This window comes from Haliotis rubra, unplaced genomic scaffold, assembly GCF_003918875.1.
Source record: "Haliotis rubra isolate DU_JTF1 unplaced genomic scaffold, ASM391887v1 Scf399, whole genome shotgun sequence".
Lineage (NCBI taxonomy): Eukaryota > Metazoa > Mollusca > Gastropoda > Lepetellida > Haliotidae > Haliotis > Haliotis rubra.
The window spans coordinates 537,012-554,860 of NW_025767078.1; the positions used below are offsets into that span (position 1 = coordinate 537,012).

Genomic DNA, 17,849 nt, shown 5'->3' on the forward strand with positions numbered 1-17,849 from the left:
TTGTTTTTCTGTGAGGTCTCAGAAAATCCAAGATCAAAATAGTCACAAGTCACAACAAATTTCAACACAAACACTTCAAAATTTAAAAAAAAATTCAAACGTAAATTCCAATATAAACAAATTTCTATTATCAGTGAAGATAACGTTACAGAGCTACAATCATCAAAACATTGTGGAAAAGTTTGACATTTCAAGTATTTGATACACATCACTGACAGAGAAATTTAATGAAGATATTCAAATGTTTTTTATTTGTGATTGAAATCTGCCACAACTGTGCAATTTTTAAACATCAGGACAGAATTAGGTCAAAAGGTAATGACACAAGGAGGTCAAGGACAATAAACGATGCAGCAAAACTCATATTAAAACATGAGTGTTGATGTATTCTGTGATGTATCAAATGTGTAAATGAAATCCTCAAACAAATACACACACACACACACAAAATGTCATCAAATAGCAAAAAATATACCAGAGATCAAACCCAAACATAAAGATTATAAGAAATTTTTTAAACACAAACAACTTGTACTTGTAAATGTCAGGATATTTGGAAATTTCTTTCCATGTGTTACTTAAAACAATGAGCGTGACATACAGTGGTATTATCATGTCAACCCTGAAAGAGAATGTATTCGTCAAGGTCAAGGGTCAAATTCCTCCCACCAGAAACAATCTGTATACAAGTGGGCGTTTCATGGAAAAGCTTGTAAACATAAGTGCCATATAACATAAAAAAGACATTTATCTATAAGAAAATTTAATAGCATAATTGGATAGGGTTTTATGTTTTTTTAATGTTGATAAACTGTCCAAGGGTTCTGGGTGTACATATGTCACATTTATCCTTGTAATTTTTTTATGGCTTACAGTGGAAATTAAAGGAATGGACAATAAAACTAAATACAGGTAAAAATAATACATAAAACTGTCTAATATCACTTTCTAAAATTGTGAAGTATTTTTCTAAAGTTCTTAACCCAAAACTTTTGAAATTGTTGGAGCATATCTAAATAACACGTGCCATAAGTCAGTAAGACAAAAACACCAATTTCTCAAATATTTGTCATTTGTTTGACTGTTTAATCTTTGATGGATTAGATGAAGAAAGACACAACTTCAAAATCAAAAGTATTGCTCATAGTCTCGGAACACTCAATCACATATACTGTCAGCAGCAAATAAGGAGACATGTTTTTGAGAAAATAGAAGACATTCTATACTTTGAAAACAAATTGACATTAGTATTGTTGGGTTTTATTAGGCTTGAAATGTGATTGAAGGGTGGGGGGACCTAATAAAACACTAACATCAAGCTGCAAAGACTCACTATCATTTTCCTCAACAAATCTAAACCCTGACATGTACATGAATATCAGAGGCCCAGATAAGCTGCGTATCCGGGTAAAATACGCATAGAAAATTTCCAATTACGCATTGAAAAAATAATTGTTGCGTACCAATTACGCATTTAAAATGTTAGATACGCAAAAAGTTTAAAACAAATGCGTACGGAATATATTTATAAAAATCACTTGCGTAATGAAAAAGACATCGATTGCTATACTGTTAGTATAGGACAAGTGTTGTATTGTCAGTATAGGATGAGTGATTTTTTATGAAATCATTTCCATTATATTAAAGTTCGTTTTGATTAGGTATGACATAAGGCAGAACATACTCAATGAATGACTGAAATACGCACATATTTGAAAGCAGTGGGTAACGGAAAATGAAATACCCACTCAACATTCATAATACCCACTCCAAAAACATACAGTGGGTACAGTACCCACATGAGCTAAATCTTATCTGGAGCTCTGAATATTCTCAAAAACACACAAATGTGTGTCCCTGGAAAGTAAGACTGTGAAACTTGTGTTTGTGTGAAAATTGAAGGACTATTAGAACACGAGACAGAACAATGTGGCATGGAGAAAAGATGGCCCATCTTGTCTCCAGCACCATCCTCCTAGCAACGAAAAATGTCCTTCAAACAAAAATAACATACTGATTACATTACATAATGTTGTGATAAACTGTATACTAGGTGTATGATGAACTAAACCTTGTAATACTGTGTCTGTAAGTGTCCTACCACTTCTGTACAGCTGTTCTGTACACATGCTCTGCATGGGTGTACACTGTACTAAGCATGATTCTTGAACGGTCTCCTAGGATGTTGGGTATTAAAAATACACATGTCGACAAGCATCAGATGGACTGAGTAAGTTGACAACGTGATTTACTACTGAAGAACTTGTTATAGCACTGAGAGCTTTTATGAAAAAAGAAAAAGAGAAAACTATTAAAATGAAAGAAAAGTGCATGTTTGGTGATGGAGAAAGCTACCCAAACATGCCTTAATGCAGCCAGTGGTTTCGCCCATGTACTGCAATCATGAAGTAACAGTAAATGCGTGTGTAAAATGGTTCATTCCAAAGCAACTGAACTGCACTCTTGCAAGATGAAAATGCTTTTATCAGTTATCATCTGCATGAACCCTCACTAGCTCCATAGCACATATCACTAAGAGGTACCAGGAAGGAGAAAGTGTTTTACTCGTGACTGGACTGACTGAATTCCAAATCAATCAACTGCAAAAATACTTCCTCATGCTTGTATATATGGCTCTCAACTTTACTTTGTACATCACTTGCTTGATTACCATGTTAGAACCTACACCAAAATGTCATTCCTAAATGCAATAAAGAAGTTGTTCATTCATACATTTTATTTTCACCTAGTTCTACGTAAATCACACTGACTGGATGATTTGTGGATATATATGCATAGACGGATCCCGAAAAGGTGTGTGTGTGTGTGTGCAGGGGTGTGCACACCCCTTTTGTCCCCAAAGTTTATTAAATGACCCTTAAACTCTCGTGAAAACGGGTGAAAATGATGGGTGCATCCCCACTTTCTCCAAAAGGTTTGTCCGCCCCTGATATGTCTTTCAATTAGACAGTCAGGCCAGTATTACAGAAGTGTCACTAGCCCAGTTCAGAAGTCACTAGCATTAGGCTAGCAGGCAAGCAGCTAGTTCAAACACTGCATGTATTGATTCTGGTTTGAGAAGACATGAAAGAGGCTTACCTTTCTTTATCTTCATGACTGATGGACAAACATCCCCTGGAGCTTCACCAGTGTGGGTCTTCCTCACTCAACTGTCCATTACCACACAACAAATCCAACAAACTAAAGGCCTGGCCCCATTCAACCAACGATCATAGCAGTGACGATGTTTAACACTAACAAAGACTTCCATGAACACTTTTGCTGAGATCGTTATGTTAAATGACACCATGGATTTAAAGCTGGTTAGTAGCAGTGTCCAGCCATTAGGCCTTACAGTCACACAAATTTTCAACAGCAGACTCTGGCTCAAACCAGACTTGCCTAGCAAAGTGTGGCTTTTGGTATCTTAAAAGATTGAACCCCTGAGACTCTGGCTCAAAACCAGATTATAGATGATGAATCTCTCTACAGAATTGTACACAAGAATATGACAGAGAAACAGCGACTTCTTCAAAATCTCCCGATTTGCAAGATTAAGCTACGCACACCCCTTGAATTTGACTGTAAAACCTCATACCTCCACTTAGATAAACCTCAACTCCAGGGGTTGCAAGTGAGGTTAATCTGGGAGGGAACACAGAAACATGTTGGTTTGATCTCTGGTACAGCTATGAAGCTAAACAAAGAGAAGATAACTCCCCTACCTTCTGATCTATGTTCTTGTTGTCGGCTTCATCTTCATCCATCTCGAAGTACAGCTCGGATTTGGTGATGGACACAGTGCCAGCTACAGTAACCCCGGGGCTATCAGCTTACATGGAGTGGATAAGGCAACTGGACCTGGAACAGTGAGTGAGGGAGTTGACGTTCAGTGTCACCTATATCACAGTTTACATGGAGTGGATAAGGCAACTGGACCTGGAACAGTGAGTGAGGGAGTTGACGTTCAGTGTCACCTATATCACAGTTTACATGGAGTGGATAAGGCAACTGGACCTGGAACAGTGAGTGAGGGAGTTCACGTTAAGTGTCACTTATATATCAGTTTACATGGAGTGGATAAGGCAACTGGACCTGGAACAGTGAGTGAGGGAGTTGACGTTCAGTGTCACCTATATCACAGTTTACATGGAGTGGATAAGGCAACTGGACCTGGAACAGTGAGAGAGAGGACGTTAAGCGTCACTTATATATCAGTTTACATGGAGTGGATAAGGCAACTGGAACTGGAACAGTGAGTGAGGGAGTTGATGTTCAGTGTCACCTATATCACAGTTTACATGGAGTGGATAAGGCAACTGGACCTGGAACAGCGAGTGAGGGAGTCACGTTAAGTGTCACTTATATATCAGTTTACATGGAGTGGATAAGGCAACTGGACCTGGAACAGTGAGTGAGGGAGTTCACGTTTAGTGTCACTTATATATCAGTTTACATGGAGTGGATAAGGCAACTGGACCTGGAACAGCGAGTGAGGGAGTTGACGTTCAGTGTCACTTATATATCAGTTTACATGGAGTGGATGAGGCAACTGGACCTGGAACAGTGAGTGAGGGAGTTCACGTTCAGTGTCACTTATATATCAGTTTACATGGAGTGGATGAGGCAACTGGACCTGGAACAGCGTGAGTGAGGGAGTTGACGTTCAGTGTCACTTATATATCAGTTTACATGGAGTGGATAAGGCAACTGGACCTGGAACAGTGAGTGAGGGAGTTGACGTTCAGTGTCACCTATATCACAGTTTACATGGAGTGGATAAGGCAACTGGACCTGGAACAGTGAGTGAGGGAGTTGACGTTCAGTGTCACTTATATATCAGTTTACATGGAGTGGATAAGGCAACTGGACCTGGAACAGTGAGTGAGGGAGTTGATGTTCAGTGTCACCTATATCACAGTTTACATGGAGTGGATAAGGCAACTGGACCTGGAACAGCGAGTGAGGGAGTCACGTTAAGTGTCACTTATATATCAGTTTACATGGAGTGGATAAGGCAACTGGACCTGGAACAGCGAGTGAGGGAGTCACGTTAAGTGTCACTTATATATCAGTTTACATGGAGTGGATAAGGCAACTGGACCTGGAACAGCAGTGTGGGAGTCACGTTAAGTGTCACTTATATATCAGTTTACATGGAGTGGATAAGGCAACTGGACCTGGAACAGCGAGTGAGGGAGTCACGTTAAGTGTCACTTATATATCAGTTTACATGGAGTGGATGAGGCAACTGGACCTGGAACAGCGAGTGAGGGAGTCACGTTAAGTGTCACTTATATATCAGTTTACATGGAGTGGATGAGGCAACTGGAACTGGAACAGTGAGTGAGGGAGTTGATGTTCAGTGTCACCTATATCACAGTTTACATGGAGTGGATAAGGCAACTGGACCTGGAACAGCGAGTGAGGGAGTCACGTTAAGTGTCACTTATATATCAGTTTACATGGAGTGGATAAGGCAACTGGAACTGGAACAGTGAGTGAGGGAGTTGATGTTCAGTGTCACCTATATCACAGTTTACATGGAGTGGATAAGGCAACTGGACCTGGAACAGCGAGTGAGGGAGTCACGTTAAGTGTCACTTATATATCAGTTTACATGGAGTGGATAAGGCAACTGGACCTGGAACAGCGAGTGAGGGAGTCACGTTAAGTGTCACTTATATATCAGTTTACATGGAGTGGATAAGGCAACTGGACCTGGAACAGCGAGTGAGGGAGTCACGTTAAGTGTCACTTATATATCAGTTTACATGGAGTGGATGAGGCAACTGGACCTGGAACAGCGAGTGAGGGAGTCACGTTAAGTGTCACTTATATATCAGTTTACATGGAGTGGATGAGGCAACTGGACCTGGAACAGCGAGTGGGAGTCACGTTAAGTGTCACTTATATATCAGTTTACATGGAGTGGATGAGGCAACTGGACCTGGAACAGCGAGTGAGGAGTCACGTTAAGTGTCACTTATATATCAGTTTACATGGAGTGGATGAGGCAACTGGACCTGGAACAGCGAGTGAGGGAGTCACGTTAAGTGTCACTTATATATCAGTTTACATGGAGTGGATAAGGCAACTGGACCTGGAACAGCGAGTGAGGGAGTCACGTTAAGTGTCACTTATATATCAGTTTACATGGGTGGATAAGGCAACTGGACCTGGAACAGCGAAAGTGAGGAGTCACGTTAAGTGTCACTTATATATCAGTTTACATGGAGTGGATGAGGCAACTGGACCTGGAACAGCGAGTGAGGGAGTCACGTTAAGTGTCCTTATATCAGCTTTACATGGAGTGGATGAGGCAACTGGAACTGGAACAGTGAGTGAGGGAGTTGATGTTCAGTGTCACCTATATCAGTTTACATGGAGTGGATAAGGCAACTGGACCTGGAACAGCGAGTGAGGGAGTCACGTTAAGTGTCACTTATATATCAGTTTACATGGAGTGGATAAGGCAACTGGAACTGGAACAGTGAGTGAGGGAGTTGATGTTCAGTGTCACCTATATCACAGTTTACATGGAGTGGATAAGGCAACTGGACCTGGAACAGCGAGTGAGGGAGTCACGTTAAGTGTCACTTATATATCAGTTTACATGGAGTGGATAAGGCAACTGGACCTGGAACAGCGAGTGAGGGAGTCACGTTAAGTGTCACTTATATATCAGTTTACATGGAGTGGATAAGGCAACTGGACCTGGAACAGCGAGTGAGGGAGTTGACGTTCAGTGTCACTTATATATCAGTTTACATGGAGTGGATGAGGCAACTGGACCTGGAACAGCGGAAGTGGGAGTCACGTTAAGTGTCACTTATATATCAGTTTACATGGAGTGGATGAGGCAACTGGACCTGGAACAGCGAGTGAGGGAGTCACGTTAAGTGTCACTTATATATCAGTTTACATGGAGTGGATGAGGCAACTGGACCTGGAACAGTGAGTGAGGGAGTCACGTTAAGTGTCACTTATATATCAGTTTACATGGAGTGGATGAGGCAACTGGAACTGGAACAGTGAGTGAGGGAGTTGATGTTCAGTGTCACCTATATCACAGTTTACATGGAGTGGATAAGGCAACTGGACCTGGAACAGCGAGTGAGGGAGTCCGTTAATTGTCACTTATATATCAGTTTACATGGAGTGGATAAGGCAACTGGAACTGGAACAGTGAGTGAGGGAGTTGATGTTCAGTGTCACCTATATCACAGTTTACATGGAGTGGATAAGGCAACTGGACCTGGAACAGTGAGTGAGGAGTCACGTTAGTGTCACTTATATATCAGTTTACATGGAGTGGATAAGGCAACTGGACCTGGAACAGCGAGTGAGGGAGTCACGTTAAGTGTCACTTATATATCAGTTTACATGGAGTGGATAAGGCAACTGGACCTGGAACAGCGAGTGAGGGAGTCACGTTAAGTGTCACTTATATATCAGTTTACATGGAGTGGATAAGGCAACTGGACCTGGAACAGTGAGTGAGGGAGTCACGTTAAGTGTCACTTATATATCAGTTTACATGGAGTGGATGAGGTAACTGGACCTGGAACAGCAGTGAGGAGTCACATTAAGTGTCACTTATATATCAGTTTACATGGAGTGGATGAGGCAACTGGACCTGGAACAGCGAGTGAGGGAGTCACGTTAAGTGTCACTTATATATCAGTTTACATGGAGTGGATAAGGCAACTGGACCTGGAACAGCGAGTGAGGGAGTCACGTTAAGTGTCACTTATATATCAGTTTACATGGAGTGGATAAGGCAACTGGACCTGGAACAGCGAGTGAGGGAGTCACGTTAAGTGTCACTTATATATCAGTTTACATGGAGTGGATAAGGCAACTGGACCTGGAACAGCGAGTGAGGGAGTCACGTTAAGTGTCACTTATATATCAGTTTACATGGAGTGGATGAGGCAACTGGACCTGGAACAGCGGGTGAGAACGTTAAGTGAGTGAGAGGAGTCACGTTAAGTGTCACTTATATATCAGTTTACATGGAGTGGATAAGGCAACTGGACCTGGGACAGCGAGTGAGGGAGTCACGTTAAGTGTCACTTATATATCAGTTTACATGGAGTGGATAAGGCAACTGGACCTGGAACAGTGAGTGAGGGAGTTGATGTTCAGTGTCACTAATATCAGTGTGACAGCCCCAGTTGCACTGTCTATGAAACAGTTTGTTGAAACTCAAGCTGATGCTCACAAACCACTGACAATAATGATAGCAAGTCTGTGATTCTAACTAAAGGTGATAGAATCCTGCTAAACACTAAGTTATATAACTCTACAGAGCAAATGAGATGGCTAGGTGAGGTGAGGTGAAATTGGGATTAACGTCGTGCTTGAGAATATTTCGCTCATATGACGACGTGCATACGTGTGTATGTGTATGTGCGGCTGCTTGTACTAGCCCAGACTGAAGCTGGTTTTATAGTGCTAGCCCACTGAGATACCATGCATTATACTGACTCCGAGCCGACCAGTGCCGTGAGTTTAGCACGCCGCACTCAGCAATATTCCAGCTATATGGCGTGGTCCGAGTCTGGACCAGACAACAGTGATCAACAGCATGAGCATATCTGCTAATTGGGACTGACATGTGTCAACCAAGTCAATGCTGACCCGAGTAGCCTCTTACGACAAGATTGCCTTTTTATAGCACATGGGTTGCTAATGCGGCGCCAGACAGGGACCAACAAGTACCATATTTTTAGCGTTTTTGGTATGGCGCGGTGGGGATCGAACCCGCGACCTTCCGCTCTCCGGGCGAATGCTCTAACCACTACACCACGGAGGCGGTCCGAGATGGCTAGGCCACCATATTGACACTATTTGAGTCACAGATCTCTTCAGGCCAGTCCTGGATTAGAATGGTCCTTTTCATAATAAGTTAAAGTTAAAGTTTTACATCAATCAGAGCCACACTTTCAGCAAATGGCGGTGGTCTGTAAATAATCAAGTCTGGACCAGACAATCCAGCAATCAGCAGCCTGAGTATCAATCTACAGAACTGGGATACAATGACATGTGTCAACCAAGTCAGCGAGCCTGACCACCTGATCTCATTAGTCGAAGTTTACGACATGCATGGGTTACTGAAGATCCATTCTCACACGGATCATCATCAGTAAATGTTAGACTAACACTTAGCCTCTGAAACGTAATTCTAATTCAACTTAGTATGTAAAACGAGTCCTAATTGGTCAATGCTATAAATTTCCGACTGTATAATCAGCATATACGGTCGCAATTTGAAAAACGAGTCACCAAAACCTTTGAATGTATCCCTACACTATTGGGGTAACGCTGTTTTGCAGGACATTGTCATTTTCAGAAGCCCTTGGCCAATTAACTCCCCTATCCAGCCAAAATGGGTGGAATGTGCGTTAACAAAAGGCAAAACAGTATCATAAATTTAATTTTAAGTTCAAACGACTTACTCGCAACGGGCTGTTGACCCAACACTGTTAGATAGTGAAACAAGATTTATGACGTCATTATGGAGCGTGACGTATCCTGCTGTGACGTCATTTCACAATGGAACTGATAATGGCCTGTAGTTGAGGAATCAACATGCCGCTCATTTCTGATAACTAGAGAGTGGTTTCATCATAATTCCATCCATTTTATCCATAACACTATGATTTATTCATCATTGTCAGATTTAGACAGTGTGCACATAATAAACATGTTGAAGTTTGAATAGGGAACCACAGGTGGTTATATAGCCGCAAATTTAACGTTACGTGTCGCCGATATAACTAAATTTGCGGCTATATAACCATCGGTATATGTCCCCAATTCATCAAACACAGTACAGTTATCTCCTAAACATATTACTACTTTCATTTACTGTCTTTCAATATATAGAAGAAGGGACACCAGATTATATCTTCATTGTAACTGGAGAAATCTCAACATGCCAAAGAACTGTCTACTTGGGAGATTTTGGATCAGCAACTGGAAATAATGAGCAGAGAGTAACATCTGACCTGAGAAGTCCTGGTCAAACTCCTTCTCCTCCATGAGAAGCTCTTCATCCGTGTAATCCGTTGTCTCCTTCTGGGACTTCTTCAGTGACGACAGGTGGGAGTGGAGGGCATCGCGAGCCTGGTTTATTGCATCTTCGGTAGCACCTAGATTCGGACAAGAACAAATCTGCATCACTACTCACAACAATGGCAACATTTGATAATGAAACAAGTCAGACTTTGCCTTCACAGCTGCTGGAGGACGACACACATTGACCTGTGTTCACATTATTGCAACAACTTCAACAAATATTTAATTCTACATATTTTTCTCTTTTTTTTTCACTATGCCACAGAAATGGTCCAGTTTAGAAACGCATAATTTTGTCAAAGAGGTCTGATAAACACATTTTCAATTTAATGGATATATCTTCCAATAAATTCCCAATAACGGAGGTAATCTGAGAGATGTGCCCTGACCATGTTCAATAGCTGCCTTGAGTGTGGCTTCAGGGTGACTGGATCCTAGATTGTTCCTGACAAGACGTCTCCTCCTGCGTGAGTCATCCTCCCACACGTCCAGCTTCCAGAACTCTCGTCTCCTGCAACAAACAATGTACAAGTCTGAGACCTTCACTCAAAGTAAAGCTGGATGACAAATATCCAAATTCCTGTGATATGCCATCCAACATAAAACGCACATTCTATCCTTATCTTTATGCAGTTTACCTAAATATATATTCTTCCAAGATTTATCAATAATTTGAAGTCTCTAACAGATCCCAGACCATATATTTAATGAAACATTCCATCCTATTTCTCGTTCCCTTCTCTAGAAAACATACAAATTTGAGATTTACTGTTAGTTAAATGGTGTCAACACAAAACCTTGTTTCTGGGACTATGTGTTCATTTTCATGGAAGTGGAGTCTTTTATTCCGTTTATCATTATATCTAACATGGTTATTTTTCGATGGGTGACACGTTGTTCAAGATTGTTTTTACAGAAACATGTGATTTACTGCTAGTCCAGACCTTTGTTGGTTTCATAGCATTAAATTTCAGAATACAGCACCTCCTCTGCCTCCTTCAGGTAATCATGAATACAAAGTTCAATTGTAAAAACTTGTTAGCCCTGCTCATAACAATCCTTTTCATTCCAATTTTACCATATTTCTCTTAAACAAATTTGCAGATACCTAAATCAAAGAATTTAGTGTAAATATGTTTGACTATCTCTAATGTCAGTAGCTCTGGTGATGTAACACAAATTCCTGAAAAGGCATTATTAACCGACTGAGATACCATGTGTTTGTTTCATACGGATACTAGATGCAAAAGCTGTGTACAGAATCTAAGCTGAGGAGTACTATTTTACCCCCAAATGACTAGTACCAGACAGTTTAATGTAAGAGTTTCAAAGAGTTTCATTTCAGCTAAAAGTCAGATGAACATCATCTGAAATATTCCCAATAATTCTTTCGGGATAACCTCAAAGAAGGTTAACAGTATCTGAAGATGAGAGACCCTCTTCACTCACGCTTGGTTTCTCTCTCCCCATGCACCGTGTTTGTTGGTGAGGATGTTCACAACCTTCTCGCGGAGTTTGCGGACAGGGCGTGGTCCCGGCGTTTGGCGGAGGTGATGAGGTGGTCACACAGTTTCTCCTCATCCTTCCGGTCCACGGTCGTCTGGGCACACAGGGACTAAACACACAAGCATCAATACAGCTTCCGCAGCATGGAATTATCTCCTTTCTTTGCTTTTTTTAATTTGTATATTTTTCTGAAGCATTTACACGGTTTTGAATAACAATATATTCAAAGAAATATACCATGGCTAGGAATCACTACAGACAACTACAGACAAAAACCACAGCTTCATGGCTTTCAATGATAAACTTATTCAAGACAATGACTAGACGCCATGATTATCATGACCCCACAGCTGTATGTGGCCTTGACCTCGATAGAGTCAAAATACATGTAGCATACAACACATTACATTGTTTGGATGCTGAATTTGAATATAGGCAGCTAGACTTGTCTATTTTCATCATCTTCATTCATTTTGATCAATTTTGAATTGTTGTCTGTGTGGTCCTTAGTGCTCCTCTCAGCAATATTCCATGAAGATGACAGGTTCTTAAATATCTGACTCTGGACCAAATAATCCAGTGATCAGTCGTAATCATCATAAGAATCAACAAACAACTCAGATACAATGACATTCATTTACAAATTCATCAATCTGACATCCTGATCCAATTAGTGGTTTCCTTTGGCATGGAAGATGCTATTAATATCTCAACTATTTATGGATCATTAGCCATTGTGTATGATTGATACAGCTGAGGCTGTCAAAAGATTTTACAATGAAAGATTCCAGTAAAAGGCTCACTGTAGTATGTGGGATCTTATGACTGATAATAATGGAGATTTTTGAATCCAACACAAGCTCTCTGGCGTTACATTATTATAATGACAGAATTGTTATCAAAGTGCTTAAGCGCCAGCAGTCTTATAGGTCCAATCCACAGTAGGTACCCATTTAACAGCTGGATGCACTGAGTGCAATAAAGCGAAGTATCCAGGGACACAACAAGGTATGAGACCCAGGTCACAAATTTTGGTGTCATTGGATTCGAACCGGGCCTTTGGAAACAGATGCAGTTAAGTTCAACATTATGGTATGAGTTGAAAGTTTGCTGAAAATAAAGATTTTACAATGCAATTGCTCAAAGAAACATGTATGGAGTTGATATACTGGGATTTTGTTTCACAGCTTGTTGCATAATGGAGATTTTATGGTTCCACATGTTGGTTCTGTTACCTCAAATTCAGCATGCTTCTGCACATCCTCAGCTCTCATCCTGTTCAGAATAAACTCTGCCTCATTTGCTACTCGGACGATGTGGTCCCGTGTCGCATGAGCCAACAACCTGGAACAAATGTTATGTCATCAATAAACAGACAAGAAGTCCATATATCAAAATGGGTGAGACTCAATGTGTCTTAAAAAAAGTCTGACCTCTTGATTGAGGAGATGCCCAAGGTGATGTTGGTCATATACAGTTCCACATTTGATGAAACAAAGACATTGGCATGGATCAAACCAAGGGTCATAATCAGAGGAAATTTGGTGGACAAACGGAACCAAAGAATCCTATCTAAGGTAACTGCAGCACCTAGACAACAGGCAACAAAGAGAGAGCAAATGGAACTTATGTCCATAGCATTACTTGTTCCTTTAAAAAACGTCCACATCCAATATCACTCCTGGTAAGTGTATGCCTGTATGTTTGTATGAGTTTTGTTAAACGCTGCCCTCAGCAATATTCCAGATTTACGGCAGCAGTACATAAATAATCAAGTCTGGTCTTGACTAGAGCTGTGATTGACATTAGGAGCAATGATCTGTATGTTTGCACAAAAATAACACAAATAAGGCATCATACCAACAAGCCTATTATGACCCACAAAGGTTGCAGGGGCCCTATTCTAAAACCCTGTAGGGCTACACACTCACCTGCCCTCGTTGACAAGCTCTATGAAGGCAAGACCTGCATGCTTCTGGAGGGAGTTCTGCCACTCTTGCGAGCACAGCAACATCACTAACTCCACCACAGACGTGCTCTGCTTCAACGTCACCAAACCTGAAAGCAAATTTCGACACTGTTTTGTACTTTTGGACGTATAAGTGTGAGGACTTTTTGCACACTTTGCTGCATGGATTGTGTTCAATTTTAATACATACAAAAACATGCTGTGGTAAATTGGGATGAATATTTCAACAACAACTTCACAGAATGCTTATTTAATTATGAACAAACAAAAAACTGCACTCACCATTTAAATTAAGTTGTTAATTATCAACATGATTTCATATATTGCAAAAGGACATCCTCCACGCAGGGACGCACGCACGACATGCACGCACACACACACGCACACACACACACACACACTGGATCTGCCTATACTTAGGGAGAATTATACCAGAATTCTGACACATTAAAACCTAGAACGGGGATTGAAACATAGCTATAGTGTTTCCGGGTTTACCACGGGATCCTTAAGGGCCATATCTTGTTGTACATTGAATCTCCGAACATTTAAAATTCCAATATACGTTCATGACAAGTACTGCCCTTACTTTAAATCACAATTTTAAAACTGTAACTGCATCATATCAAGAAAAATTACGAATCAAAATATTTGTGGGTCGAAATCCAAGAAATCCAATCCGTATTTGTCACCTCCAAGTACTGCCCTTACTTTAAATCACAATTTTAAAACTGTAACTGCATCATATCAAGAAAAATCACGAATCAAAATATTTGTGGGTCAAAATCCCAGAAATCCAATCCGGATTTGTCACCTCCAATGAGAAGTTCCTGTCCATGGGATCCAATCAGAGTCTTGGACAGGAATGGAGCAAAGTCAACAAAGATTTCCCTCAGTAATGGCGCCACCGATCCAAGTGCCCTCTCCAGCCGGTCTGTGAGACTGCCACCTTCACCCAGGGGAGGTAATATCTTCAGAGGCCCTGGGATATTGTTGGTCAGTTCAAGTTTGTCGGGTTTGGTTGTGGCCGTGTGTTCAATGTTGCTGACGGCTCCGGTCACACTGATGGATGATATAGGTAGAGAGCTGCCATCTGGTGGCGTGTCAGTCTGTTCATCTTCTCCAACAGTTTTGGCGGTCTGTTCCGGAGCTGCATCTGTTTGGTCTGTTTCTGCTGTAGAAGACAAATAGTGATGTAAGTGGATGAATAATTAACTCTGCTTGTCACCTACAAAACAGTTCACCAAACATACTATTCATTAAATGTATTACATTAAGGGAAGTAAAGTACTTTGCAGGTGACATAATGTGAGATAATGCACGATAATGAGCTAGCATATTACCGCTGCTACTTACAGTATGTATCCCATATCAACTGTCAGTCATCAGTGTGATTGATTGATTGATTGAGTAAATGAGTGTGTGGTGTGGTGTGGTGTGGTGTGACATGGTGTGGTGTGACGTGTTGTGTGGTGTGGCGTGGGTGTGGTGTGTTGTGTTGTGTTGTGTTGTGGTGTGGTGTGGTGTGGTGTGTGTAGACCAGGCCACCTTGTCACTCACAGGACAGATACACACTGTCGGAGTACACTGACACTCCATCAACCAAGTCACCAAATCTGACCATCCAATCAACAAAGCCACCTCTCACAACCAGCACAGGTTCCAAGAAACAATTCTAACCAGGAATCCAAAAGTTGAATCTTACGATTCCAGTATTAAACTTACCAGGAACCTTCTCAGCCTCCACTTCCACCTTAACTTGTTCCACCTTTACTTCCTCTTTCTTCTCTCCTTCCACCACCTCTTTACTCTCCTCAACAGTTTCTGTCTTTTCTTCCTTTGTGGCGTCTTCCACTTCCGCTGCCTTAGCATCAACACCAGGCTTGTCGTCCTCTGTTTGAGGCTTTTCATCTTTCTTTTCTTCATCCTTTCCTTCTGGTGCATCCTTTCCTTCTGGTGCATCCTTTCCTTCTGGTGCATCCTTTCCTTCTGGTGCATCCTTTCCTTCTGGTGCAACCTTTCCTTCTGGTGCATCCTTTCCTTCTGGTGCATCTTTTTCCTGTACTTCATCCTTCTTTTCTGCTTCTTCCTTGGTTTCAGCTTTATCATCTGTTGCTGATTCTTTTGATTCTTCCTCTGATTTAGTTTCTTCCTTTGTTTCTCCAGCTGGTTCGCTCCTTTCTTCCATCTTTTCCTGAGGTTCATCTGCTACCTTTGTTTCATCAGGTTTTTCCTCAGTCTTATCAGGTGTTTCTTCTGCCACTGTTTCTGTCTTCTCAGTGGACGAGTCTCCATCTGGAACAAAAGCAAATCAGTGAGGATTGATCGACTGGAGGCTGTGTCTGTGTCAAGGTAGACTGTGTATAATAGAGTGAGTGAGTGAGTGCGGTATATTGCCATTTTGAACAGTATTTCAGTTAGATCCAAGACTGTCAGCAGATATCAAATATTCCCCACAAAAGTTCTAACAAGCTTAAAACATAATCATCATGAAATCTGGGATTCAAACTCATGATTACATGTTTCTGACATGCCCAAGGAACCCACCCCTGCCTTATGAATTGTTGCTCACTTAACATATGACTGGTTACACAAGCACCTCCAGGACCCACATTTAATATGGTTGGTTGGTTCGTTGTTTAACACCACACTCAGCAGTATTCCAGCTATATGGCAACAGTCTGTAAATAATCGAGTCTGGACCAGACAATCCAGTGATCAACAAGATGAGCATCTATCTACACAATTGGGATTCGATGACATGTGTCAAGCAAGTCAGCGAACATGACAACCCAATTCTGTTAGTAACCTCCTGCGACAAACAAGGGGTTCTGAAGACCAATTCTAACCCGGATCCTCACGGGTCACATTTTATAGAGTCTGGCCAGACAGACTAATGGTTGATAGCTTGAACAATCATTCATGCCACAGGGTGCCACCAATCAACACTGTGACCAACCAATCCTCCTTAATCACCTCTCAAGACTATGTACTGGGACCTATTCCACCCCAGCCAGTGTTGATCACACAAGTTAACCCTAACATTTTCACCTACCCTTTGGTGTATCTGTATGGACATCAGCGGTAACTTCCACGTTTGTCTGACTGACGTCATCACTGCTGGTGTTGACGTGGTCTTCACTGCCTCCGTTCGTTGTTGGAGGCGTCTCCTCGCTAACCTCCTCCTGAGTTGTGTCCCCTGCTGAAGATTCTTCTTCTGAAAAGGAGGACAAAGTATGGTTATCCCTTCATGTATCAGACATCATCTCCCTGACCATCAGCTGCTGAAACGGTCAACACATCAAACCTATAGTGAATGAAACAGTATGATTTACTGCCTTTATAAACAGTCTTTCATTGAGATGAATCTGTACAGTGTTACGATATAATACATATCCTACACTCGCATAACCTTGATCCATGGATTTAACGAAAGTGCGGCAAAAATCATATTTTAAATGCACAAATTCACTTTGTATAATCACTGATTATTTTATTCATTCATTCAGCAAATAAAAATTGCCTAATATTCCACTCGTGAATGAAACATTTGTCTACTGATATCATTTGCAATCAGCACCCATTTGTGGGCACACAAAATGTGACGACACCTTGTTTTGTGGATTACGTAGTCGGTTACTATATATCACTATGTACAAGAGCCCATGAAGCAAGGGTTCACTCTCACTTAGCCAGAGTCTTCCTAAAAAGGTCTTGTTAAGACAACATTGCACTATGGCTAGGTGAGAGAACCAAGCCAGGTTATTAGCATTAGCTACTGAAGCGTGAGCCTTTGTTCTAGGGCGACACGATTGAAGATGTATGCAAGTGTGTGTATAGTTTAAACAATACTTATTCTTGTACCACTAGTAGTGTACAGTGGGATTGACAAACAGTGTTTCCCCCTATATTAATGTTATACATATTACAATGGTCCTTCAAAGATTATATAATGCAGTGTCCAAGTTGCTGCATGCCAGTCCAATACAACAATGAAAAATTTGGTTATTTCTCAATCCATAGTTCTGCACAATTTCGTGTCAACTAGGCTGTCCTACCACCCAGTGTCACTACAGAATTGGTCCATACAGTAATAAGTTTGTGAACTGAATTTATAAGTGTAACAGTTAAAATGTTACCTTGTCGTACACGTGTTGAGTGGTATTTGCACTGTTTATCACTGTTAAAAAGTGGATGCTAACATACATAAATAGGCTTGACTTAAGAACTGGTTCTTAACAAGCAGCCAAAAAACATGACTTTAGAACCGATTGTTGACTTTGTGAAT

The 17,849-nt window shown here is 41.2% G+C and overlaps 1 protein-coding gene across 1 annotated transcript in view; it reads right to left on the minus strand.

Annotated features, from left to right (window-relative positions):
- Positions 1-17,849, minus strand: part of LOC124287018 (neurobeachin-like) — a 263,526-nt gene that overhangs the window by 122,192 nt on the left and 123,485 nt on the right. The window contains 11 exon segments of the mRNA XM_046723474.1: positions 3,726-3,817; positions 3,820-3,861; positions 10,017-10,160; positions 10,476-10,597; positions 11,536-11,605; positions 11,608-11,701; positions 12,828-12,936; positions 13,524-13,650; positions 14,376-14,735; positions 15,287-15,856; positions 16,617-16,778. Coding sequence (XP_046579430.1) covers positions 3,726-3,817; positions 3,820-3,861; positions 10,017-10,160; positions 10,476-10,597; positions 11,536-11,605; positions 11,608-11,701; positions 12,828-12,936; positions 13,524-13,650; positions 14,376-14,735; positions 15,287-15,856; positions 16,617-16,778 — 1,892 coding nt within the window.